General features: G+C 46.6%; 2 protein-coding genes across 4 annotated transcripts in view; both read left to right on the plus strand.

Moving 5' to 3' along the window:
* LOC117639459 (gastric triacylglycerol lipase-like) overlaps positions 1–11,829 on the plus strand; it is a 114,715-nt gene that overhangs the window by 75,151 nt on the left and 27,735 nt on the right. The gene's annotated exons all lie outside the window — the stretch shown is intronic.
* LOC117639466 lies at positions 5,969–10,108 on the plus strand. The gene is made up of 5 exons (XM_034375147.1): positions 5,969–6,124; positions 7,717–7,842; positions 8,422–8,645; positions 9,451–9,643; positions 9,932–10,108. The coding sequence occupies exons 1-5, from the start codon at positions 6,022–6,024 to the stop codon at positions 9,937–9,939; spliced, it is 654 nt and encodes a 217-aa protein (XP_034231038.1). The 5' UTR covers positions 5,969–6,021; the 3' UTR covers positions 9,940–10,108.

Raw genomic sequence — 11,829 nt, forward strand, 5'->3', positions numbered from 1 at the left:
TCTATTTAGCCCTCCTGGAAGCATATCTGGCACCCACGTTTACTAACCTATTCGGAAAGATTTCTTTTTGAGTTTGAGGAACAGATTGCTGCAATTTATTCGATAAACTGGGTCTTAGCATTCAAACGGAAAGCTTTGGAAAAACGTCATGTTGCTTAACATATCGGTCAGGTTAAGTCCACCGCAACCAAAATTTTACTGGAACAACTTGTCCACAAGGCAAACACACAAGGATTGGTTCGCAATCAAAATTTTGAATGGTCTGCAAGCAATGGGTGGAACGGAAATTACACTTATTGCTTGCTAGGCCAATTTTTTCGCCGCTTTGGAACTTATTTAACTTTATATTTTCCGTTCTAATGGTGCCACATTACTCCGCCACTTTGCAAATAGTGTAGAAAGAATGCACCTACATTATGAGAAAAGTTTCAGAACGGTCGCACATAAGGTAGAAAAACCGTCCCAAAAAAACCGATTTTAGACTTTTTGAATTTTAGTTGTGGAAGACAATTTTCGGAATCATCTTGTGTCTGCAAATTTTACCCGAAAGATACGTTCTACACGTCAAAACGTAGCCTCACTTGCGTAGAACAAAATGCACTTAGCGAAAGTGATTTCTCATACTCCCTTGGGCTGTAGTAGAGGCGGGAAGCCCCAAATCTGAAGCGTAGGACATCAAAAAGTGTCCACGGAAATTACATTCTAGGGTAAAACTTGCAATTTAACGGTGGAAGGAGGCAAAATTTCATCTTGATGAGAGTTGTACCTTGTCCGCAAGGTCAAAAAACATAAAGGTAGGAAAAGACCCGGTTAAAATCGACTTTAGGTTGGAAGAACCAGGGAGAGGACACGAAATTATCACATCTCGCGAGAACTGCTCTTATCGTCACTATTGTTTCGGGCGTCGTTCGGGAGTTAATATTGTGATGCATTATGACCTTAGGAAGACCCCTACCAAATTTGAACGAAATCGGACCACTTTTTCCCAGTGATCTGCGTGATTCACAAGATGTCCTCGGCGCTTTGAAAGATTATTATTTCGTAGCTCATCGTGCTAGTTGACTGTGCGTCTAAAATGAAGGGCCCAAGAGACACAACAGAAGAGAGAGGGGGCTCGTGACATGCCGATGGGGTGATATGGAGTGTCTGTGACGACTGTCTGAAATTTTCGTCACTTTCGGTCATGTTTTGCCTTTTTTGGCTGAGCGATAGCGAAGCCTGTTACTCGGGTGGGTTTGGAAAGTTTTGTCTGTCTGTCTGTGTGTCCGCACTACTCCTGAACGGCTTGGCCGATTCAGCTGAGATTTTGCAGGGTCACTAGGTATGTCGTTGGCACGCTATACACCAAAATTAAGCTTTCTATCTCAATCCATTCGGTCATATTAGCCTGAACACACTTAAAAACGGCAGAAAAAAAGACAACTGTTCCCTACTTTCAACGTTTTGTGAGGAGAGACTTCGTGAGATGCAGGAAAAGGAGGAAACTCCGAAGAAGAGGAAGCTGGAGTCATCTGACAAGTCTACTAAATAGTAAGTTATTGTACTTTTTCTTTTTCGTTTGGTCTTTGTCTTATTTCCTAACTGTTTCCTGTTGTGTGTAGGTGCTGCTTCCACTTTGTCTGGCACAAGGATTTCGTCACGACTATGGATAATGTTCTGTAAATTATAGCTTATTTTGTATTGTAAAGTATTTTTATTTTGCACTTTGATCGAAAAATAAATCAGTATTCTTCACCATTTTCAATAATTGGCTGAGCGATAGCGAAGCCCGTTACTCAGGTGGGGTTGAAAAGTTTTTCCTGTCTGCGTGTGTGCGTGCGTGTGTGTGTGTCCGCACTACTCCTCCTGAACGGCTCGGCCGATCTCGGTGAGATTTTGCACACTTTTTGGGTATGTCCTTGGCTCGGCACACGCGAAATTTCACCATCCTAGCTCAACTGGTTCAGTTTTCATAGCCAAAAAACACATGAATAGAGACCACTAAATTATGCATATAGAATCATCATTTTATGCGCCACATTTTAACCCATTTATGCGGACTTTATGCGCCTAAAAATGTAGTTTTATGCGGGGTTTATGCGGGTAAAATTGTGGTTTTATGCAAAAATATGCGAAGGAGGAAAATAGGAGCGGAATGACAAATAGTAGAATTAGCTCATAAAAAAGTATTTAATGTTATTATAACGTGCCCCCAAAACACCACCACAATATGAACAACACTTGCGTCTGTCGGCAAACTCTCTCAATACTCGAAGTCCATAACCTCGTCGAACATGCTGGAACGGGCGAGAACGCGAGACGGGTGGAGGGGGCGAGGCGGGGCGGTGGACTGCGCGACGTGACGAGTATAGAGAAGGCGCAGGAATCAAAGGGCGCGTATTTTTAAATCGGTGGCGCGTCAAAAGCTGTAAATCGGCGTATTTTACGGGATTTTGGAGGCCTAATAGGTAGTTTATGCGGGAATACGTGACTTTATGCGCATAATATGCAAGTATGCGTCATGTTGCGTTTGTGCTTAGATTATGCGTCATTATGCGGTCTTGTTTCCGGTGTAGACCTACTTAAAACATGTTAAACTGTCTTTCTTTTGTCTTTTTCTCATACTTTAACAAAATATGCGATTATGCACGCGCATAATTTAGTGGTCTCTACACATGAAAAACGGCGAAAAATCGAGTTTTCCGTAGGCAGATCTCTTGTGTCTTTAAAAAAAGGGGGGCCTGGGGGGCTCCGCCCCCCAGCCCCAACAAGTTAAAAAGTTCCAAGGGGCAGATCGTGTTTTTTGAAGATGAAGCAAGTCTATCTAGAAAGAAGGGGGTCCACCCCCCCGAAAGAAACAAGTTAGAAGTAACCGACGACAGACAAGCCATTGCCTGCCGAAGGCAGGCTAGCGCCGCAGGCCAAGGTAGGTACGCCAGGCGCGGATTGTAGGAACAGGCAGCGAGACATCGCGAAGCCTGTTACGACAAGACGCGGTCTGGCGTAATCCTACCTTGTTTATTGAAATTCCTTTAACAGATATACACACCCACTTACATTGTAATGACCAAAAACAATTTGAACAAGGAAAACTAAGACAACCATTTAAACTTTAACTTAACTTACCATTTATCTAACACTGTTTGCATAACATAAGTTGAAGTTGGCTGAAGGTTAAGGGTACAGCCTTTTGAAAGTACTTCAAGTATTTCTACACACATCCGAGACACAAGAAAAATAATTTCCCCTTTAGAAAGGATGTAAGTGAAGGGATTAAGTATTACGATAACGTTATGAAGTTCCCGTCCCCCTGTCTTTAGAGTAGGGCGAAAGGTGATTGGCTGAGCGATAGCGAAGCCTGTTACTCCAGTGGGGTTGAAAAATTTATCCTGTCTGTGTGTGTGTGTGTGTGTGTGTGTGTGTGTGTCCGCACTACTCCTCCTGAACGGCTCGGCCGATCTCGGTGAGATTTGCCACACTTTTTGGGTATGTCCTTGGCTCGGCACACGCGAAATTTCACTATCCTAGCCCAACTGGTTCGATTTTTATAGCCGAAAAACACTGAAAAAACGGCGAAAAATCGAGTTCTCTGTAGGCAGATTGCTTCTGTCTTGAAGAAAGGGGACAAGTGAAAAAGTTACAAGGGTCAAGATCGAATTATCTGCAGATGAAGCAACTCTACCTAGAATGAAGGGGGGTCTTGGGGGCAGAGCCCCCCAGCACGCAACAAGTTAGGTAAATCGACGATGGAGAATGCCATTGCCTGCCGAAGGCAGGCTAGCGCCGCAGGCCAAGGTAGATACGCCAGGCGCGGACTGGAGAAACAGGCAGCGAGACATCGCGAAGCCTGTTACGACAAGACGCGGTCTGGCGTAAACCTACCTTGTATCAAATACGAATTTAACTGTTTAAACTTAATATTTATTTCTGAATTAAACCCTATTCGGGCCAGAAAGCTCAGCCTCAGCCAATCAGTGCCCCACAGTTACTCGTTTATGTTTTTGAGGCTGCTGATGACGAAATGGGAACCCATTCGGACCCACGACCCAGAGTTAAGTCAAATCAATGTAGATTTGAAGACCAAATGCTGTTTTTGGCCCGCCCTTCTATTCAAAAAATAGGGGGAGGGCCTATGCATTTGCCTTTGTGTCTGTGTGTTGTTGTTGTTGTTGTTGTTGTTGGCGTCTGTGTACAAGGAAGGAGTTGAGCTAGAGTAACCAGATTTGGAGGGTACTTCAGGAGTACCTTCCAAACAAATAATCCGGTGGTGCAAATCCCGTCCGGGTCGCACAAGGGCTGCTGCAGGTGCATCATGGTTTACATAAGCGGGAGGGGGATTTCCGCCATTATTGGTGCTAGCAGGGCACATAGGGGTATTTTTGGAATCGGGGCGACGAGACAAGATGAATGGACCTGGTCCCGACCCCATCGGCCGCTTTTACAAGTTGGCCAGATCAGGATCTTCAAAAAAGGGGGTCGACCGACTAAAAAAATTTATTGCAGATTTCGATTGGTCTCAGCAAGACCTTTTCAACGAGCGGTCGGAAAGGGGGTTCAGGAGCCCGACTTCGTCTATTAGTCACATCAGGATCTTGAAAAAAGGGGGTCGACCGACTGAAAATTTTTACTTAAGTTTTCGATAGGTCTTGGCAAGACCTCTTCAACGAGGGGTCGGAAGGGGGGTCCAGGAGCCCGCCTTCATGAGTTATGGGGAAAAGTGCGACGGACTCGTTTTGCGCTCCTGCTGGGCCTCTATTGCAAGGAGTTGCAGTAGCATGGCAAACATGGGTATTTTCGGAATGAGGGCAATGAGACAAATGAAATAGGCATATTCTAAGGACAGTTGGAGTAAAAAGTGTAAGGACTATTGCATATTGTGAATAGAAGGGGGGGGCTAAGTCACGATGGTACATCGATAACTTTGCTTTACCCGCTCGCGGTGTGTGTGATGCGAGCGGGCCGAAAGCCCGGGCCTTCGACTGGCCAAGTTGGGTCTGATGCGAGGGCCGAAGGCCCGAGAAAAGGCCGCCGGCAGGCCAAGCTGGGCCGGCCCCCTGTCGAACCGAGTTGCCGGCGCAGCGAAGCGGAGCTGGCAACTCGGTTCGACGGAAGGGCGGGCCCTAGCTTGTTTGAGGGGATCTCGCCCATTTGTACGGTTTGGTTAGGTTAGCAGCCTGCCGAAGCCTGCCAGGCGTGGATTGTCGAAACTGGCGCAGCATCGCGAAGCCTGTTACGACAAGCCACTGTCTGGCGTACACCTACCTGAGGTATGGTACTATAGGTAGGTGTAACGCTAGACAGTGTTTTATCGTAACAGGCTTCGCGATGCTGCGCCAGTTTCGGCAGTCCACGCCACGCCTAGCGTTTACACCACCTTTGCCTGCGGCGCTAGCCTGCTGCTTGCCTAAACAAACCGTAGAAATGGGCGTGATCCGGACCGAACATACCATTTGGTGATCAAAATCTACATTAATGAGACTGAACTTTTGTCGCACGGTAAAAACGGAACCTGGTTTTCCCAGGCCAATGGTGAAGGCATAGGCGACTTCCAGGGAGTTCCTGGGAACACCAGGAACTGTTGTTACCGTGCGGGGGTCAGAATGGGTTCTATTTTCGTCATCAGCACCCTCAAACACATACGGAACGATATGAAATTTGACGAAAAATTGGAAGTACCTTATCTTTTGTCTGCCGTTTTTAAAGAGTTTTAACCTCAGGGATTGAGATAGGAAGCTGAATGTTGGTGTGTGCCGAGCCAACGATATAACTAATGGCCTTGCAAAATCTCAGCCGAATCGGCCGAGCCGTTTAGTGCGGACAGACACACAGACAGAAAAATCTTCCCAACCCCACCCGAGTGCCGGGCTTCGCTTTCGCTCAGGCATCAAGGGGTGCCGATATCTTAACATTAGTTATCGTGGGTACTTACCTCACCTCACTGCGCTCACTTTGAGTGATCTGTCAATCACGCCATAGGAAGAAGATCCGCAGCGAACTCAGGTGAGCCACTCGAGATAGCGGCGGCTGGTTTCAGTATTAAAGATGAGGCACACGGTCCCTGTGCATCAGTCAATCAACATGGCCCGGCTCTTGGTGCTCTCAGTGCTTCTTTGCGCAGTGGCGGCGCAGATTGGGGTTCACGCAGGTGAGTGGCGGGGTGGACAGATCAGGGGACCGTCATCATCATAAACGCTGTTAGGCCTCTACAGACCTTCAGCGGTTCGAGTCAGCAAGAGATCCGACCTCGCACGGCCTGTCCGCAACCTCTTCTTTGGTCCCGAACCTGTCTGTTGCTCGATCACGAGACAAAGAGACCACTGGTATTTCTAATGTGATAAGTTTCATTCAATTTGCTGCGATAAAAAGGCTAGTGCGATTCCTTCAAATTATCGCATCTGTGGCAGCAATAAAAAAAATATTGCATTAAAAATGCAATAAGTCCCTTAGGTTTTGGCCGGTCTGGGCCCCAGATTATCACAGCTTTGGTGTGATAAAATGATAACTACGTTAATAATGCGATGAATGCGCTAATGCAATACAATAATTATTTCACAAATAATGCAATAACTTTTTCATGGCTCTACTAATGCAATAAGAATGTTATTGCTTGTTAAATTAGTTCATTATTACACTTAGAAAATCAGTGACGGTTCACCCTCGCACGTGTCATTCAGGAGCTGTCGTAGCGTAAATATTTTTATTTGTCTAGAATTGCCCTTTGTTACGAACTGCCCAAACCTCCCTAAATTGAAACTGAAGTTCTGTGTCTCATCTTCAGTTCCTTTCTGCAGTTCTTCACTCCCCTTACACCGTATTCAAGTGTCGTCAGTTAGCTGCAGTCAGTTATGGGTTTTAAAATGGATTTTCAGTACGCATTTATTCCAGCATGAAGTTTGAATTGGTTTTAATGGATTGCCGACAAACTTCGACGAATTTCGTTAAAAAATATCCCTGGTATTTGAACGTTTGCTCTTAAGGTAGTTCGAACGAGCCGCCGCTAGTCAAACGAGAGTCCGATTTTAAATTATGACTTTTTGAGCATGACAAAAATACAAGAAAGATGCTGCGCACTTAGAACCGCTTCAAAGCATATTTGGGACCCGCTGAATAGGGATATAAGCAAACAAATGTTTTGAAGCGCGACTTAAGTTGTGCACTTGACTTCAGTCTCGGCTGCTAAAACAGATATTTTGAGGCTGTATATGATAATTAGTCCGGTGAGGCATGGTTTTCTTTATGTCAGATGAAAGAGTGACTTAAAATGCGATCAAATCTCCTTGGTTAAACGATTAAACTTAATGGGAAGAATGGAAGAGAGAATAAACATAGTGCTTCAGTGGGCAACATAACCTCAACCCCATAGCAATAATGCAATTTTTAATTCCTCAGTAATCGTAATTTTGGCCGGTGACCGGGGTTGTCCTTCAGCGGGTGAATAAAATAGGGTGTAGGGAATCTACTCAACAATTTTCATGTTCTTTTTCTTAACTTTCGCCTGGTCGTTCGAACTACCTTAAGTTCAACTTTCAAAGCAATTTTTTTAGGTTCCGAGTTTGTTGTTTTTTAAAGCAGATGCAATGCAAGCCTTGGACCCAATGAATGCAAACTTGCCCCTGCCGCAGTACTAACGAAACACGGGAAAAGTTCAGTTGCACTCTTAAGCAGGCAGCCTCCACCCTTTCGCACCGCAGACGTGAGGGAAGCACGAACTCAACAAAACTGACCTCTCTGTGACAGCGGCTGGACCATGGTGCAGGATGACCGAGTTGACTTGCGGCGACCGCAAAGCGTGCTACTCGGTTGTCGGAAGGTGCGACGGTGAACAGGACTGCAGTGATGGCTCCGACGAGGCCGGCTGCGATGGTGAGTGGAAGGGGAACGCAACCCGAGAGAGAGCGCATGGCACGCTCAGCCTGGGAGATGACCCTAGCATACACTTGTGCAATTTTGACGTGGTGCTGCATTATTTTAAACCTGTGTGAAGCTTTCCATGAAAGTGTGCTCAAATTTACATAAATTTGTGCGTTTATACGTGCACTGTTATCCAAATTTAACGCACGCACAAAACCGTGCATGTTACGCGTACAAAATCAGAGTGAAGGTACCGCGCTTTGGCAAGCACGCTTTAGGATGAAGCATACCTAGGCATTGCCACACAAACTTTCAATTGTAAACATTGATTTAGAATGAATCTGATAAATGGCCAAGAGACTTGGTCTACGGCCCTGAAACAACGTTTTCTATCAACACGCTTCCTGGCGAATGCTTGTTATGCAGGCTGTAACCCGAGGGGTGAATCACTGGTGTTGTACTGTATGGGCTGATGTATGTTTTATCGCAAGAATCTAATAGTGCAGGTAGAGCGTGCCATGCAATCTCGAGTAACTTGAGTGTCTCGAGTATTTCTCTTAGAGCCCCGAAGTGACCCGACTCTGTTCGCAGGTATCCCCAGCGTGGTCCTGGCCGTCAACGCCACGGTCTTGGTGCAGGCGCAGTACACGAGGCACTACCAGCACTACGACTCAAACAGCGTGGAGCTTCTGCTGTGCGGCAGCGAGTCCTGCAGCCGCGTGGCGGTGTTCGGCCACTACAACGACGGCAGGCTGGGCACCTCCACGTGGACGGGCTGCAACCTCTACGGCAATGAGTGCGCCCGACAGGAGTCGGTGAGTGCGACCGCGAGGCGCAGAGGCGGCGTCGGCCTCACAGTAAATTGAAATGGCAGAATCCGTAACGGTTCGGCACAGAAACCACCAGTAAATGATTCTGAATTTGGTAGTCACAGAAACTGGCATGGGCTAACAGAAACTGACAAAGGCTCCGCAGAAACTGGAACGGGCTCACAGAAAGTGCTAATGGGTGGTCTCGCTGGCCAACCTAACCTCACTGTGTCTCTGGATGCTTTTGTTGTTTTGGACATCATTTACATATTCTGATGAGTGTGCATACTTTTTCTTGCTTTGACAAGTCTATAAATTAATATTTTCCTTACGCGGTGCATCTACACTCTTTATTTCCAATAATATGACATCTCAAAGTCGCGAGGTGGAGGCAATCGCAATTGACGATTACGGTGCAGTGTTGTCCGGATTCCGTGGCGAGTGCACGGATTCCGTCGCCTGTGTGCAGAATGGGTTTGCCGTTGGCGGTTTTGGTGCAAAACCGCCCCGGATCTATTTACCTGTCGGTTTCTGCGATTTGGGGCTCTCAGACCACTACAGATTCTGCCATTTCAATTTACTGTGCTGACTCGAGACTACACCGTCACCTTTCCAACTTCTTTTAGGCCGCGGCAATTTGTAACAATGCAATACGAGTTCACTGTTTCGATAACTGAGCAGTCATTGATGTTATCGCAATGACGTTAATCGCTTTTGAAAAATAAAGGCGCCAAGCGTTAACGCGCAAGAAATTTTGGCGTCGTTTATTAACGCCGTTGAACCGTTCTTTAAAGTTTCCTCCCCTGCGCAGGGTTCCCACGGCTACGTGCACGAGCTGCTCTCCGGCGAGGTGGCGGTCGAGGTGCAGCGACGCGCCAGCGAGCTGGCCGTGTGGCGCCAGGGGCATCCCGAGGACGTCGTGACGGTCCCCATCGAGGCGGACTTCCGCAAGCTCGTCGTCAGACCTTTCAAGATGTGGAGCGACATGCCCGTCCAGTTCACTGGTGAGTCACGTTCTGCGCCCCAAGTCACTGAAGATTTGAGTGAGAACACTCCAATAGTTGGGTTTGTCGCCTGCTCCACTGTCTAGGGCGTCAAGTCGCTCAGAGTTTTGGACACCTTTGTCGCCTAGTCTCCGGGAACACAAATCATTCCACAACCGGCTCTTTCCCATGGAGTATCCCCACCCCTTTTCAGCTCTACGGGCGCGTCATGTCATTTGACACCCCCGGCCTACTGACAGGGCTAGCGCGCCGCTGGAGACGCTAACAATCCGCTTGTTTTGTTTGCAGAGCTTTGAGACATAGTCGGCTACGACTTCATGCGGACAATCCACGTTTAAATCAGGCCTATCCGGTTCTACGACGCCCGTTGGCTCCACGGGATGGCGAGTGCTTTTTCGCCAACAGACACCTAAAAAACTAGTGGAGCGTTGTGAAAGTTTGCATTAAACGAGAAGTGAAAATATATTTGTTTTTATTTTCCTGCCGACTTAAGGGCGTTTTTCTGTTGGTGTTGTAGCTTGTGGCGGGATAAGGTTCGACCGAAGACTGAAGTATGTACAAGGTAAGCAAATGGACAAGAGAGGGGATACGAGAAGAACAAAAATAAAAATCAGTACTACCAACTGCTGAAAACAAACACTTCCCCATAAATTTTGAACCAAATAAATCTACAAGACAACGGCATACAAAATTTACGAGCATGAAGATAAGTGTTAACAAGCTTTCACAAATGTGTACACTGAAACTAGGTAGACGAGACTTTTCTCTGAAAAGGCTATACAAAATGGCATCGCCAAGACAGGGCGATACAGAAAAGCATCGCCAAAGGAATGGACATACACAAAAGAATCGCCAAAAAAGGGCGATACTCAAATGTGGTAGGATAAATGGAATTTCTTTGACTGCATAGGAGACTGAGAGCCCAATGTCTATGGTATGCATTCAGAGATACAGTGCAGACAGATGGTTAGCAACGGCAGTTGCCCGCCATCACACACTGATTATGTTTAAAAAGAAATGAAAAGCAATAACTGACTTTTGGACGTCTCTTGATTCTCTCTTGTTACAAAATTATTATACACTTAAAGTGAAGGCGGTGATCCATTCGTCTAGACAGTTGTTTTTTTGTGATTTTTTTTGTGATTAGAACAAAACTTGGAGAAAAAGAAAAGTTTGCCCTCGAAAAAATGTTTTGAGGCGCCATGTTACAAGGTAGGTTTACGCCAGACCGCGTCTTGTCGTAACAGGCTTCGCGATGTCTCGCCGCCTGTTCCTCCAATCCGCGCCTGGCGTACCTACCTTGGCCTGCGGCGCTAGCCTGCCTTCGGCTGGCAATGGCTTGTCCATCGTCGGTTACTTGTAACTTGATGCATGCTGGGGGGCTCCGCCCCGCAGACCCCTCTTCACCCCTTCATTCTAGATCCCTTGTAACTTTTTAACTTGTCGGGGCTGGGGGGCTCCGCCCCACAGACCCCTCTTCTTCAAGGCAGAAGTGATCTGTCTGCAGAAAACTCGATTTTTCGCCGTTTTTAGGTGTTTTTCGGCTATAAAAACTGAACCAGTTGAGCTAGGATAGTGAAATTTCGCGTGTGCCGAGCCAAGGACATGCCCAAAAAGTGTGCAAAATCTCACTGAGATCGGCCGAGCCGTTCAGGAGGAGTAGTGCGGACACACACACACACACACACACACTCAGACGGACAGACAGACAGGAAAAACTTTTCAACCCCAATGGAGTAACAGGCTTCGCTATCGCTCAGCCAAAAAAGACGTTTCAAGAGGTGCTGATCAAATAGAGATAGTTGAAAAAAATATTTTTCTGGACCCAAACCCACTTCAGTTCAGTGGTAAAATGACCCAAAACTTGAACTGTTCACAGTTCCGCTAATAATTGCCTGAGATGGCTGAAATTTTGTAGGGGTGTTTACCTATGGTTAGGCACCATTTCAGCCAAAGATGAAAGAAATTGCCGATGGTCTACTTCGAACGACCCTCTTGAGCTCAAATCTTCAGTAAAACTAGTGAAATTGAGCAACTTTGAGAGCCCGTAGCGTCCAACCCAGACGTCGTAGAGCCTCGCGCGACCCGGCAATCGAAAGAGCGCACCTTTTTCTTTAGCAAAAGACACTTTGGTAGATTTTTCGGTCAGCAGGTTCCGGGGTCCCAAAAAGCCCAAAACCCTAAAA

This window comes from Thrips palmi, unplaced genomic scaffold, assembly GCF_012932325.1.
Source record: "Thrips palmi isolate BJ-2018 unplaced genomic scaffold, TpBJ-2018v1 HiC_scaffold_11, whole genome shotgun sequence".
In the NCBI taxonomy this organism is placed as follows: domain Eukaryota; kingdom Metazoa; phylum Arthropoda; class Insecta; order Thysanoptera; family Thripidae; genus Thrips; species Thrips palmi.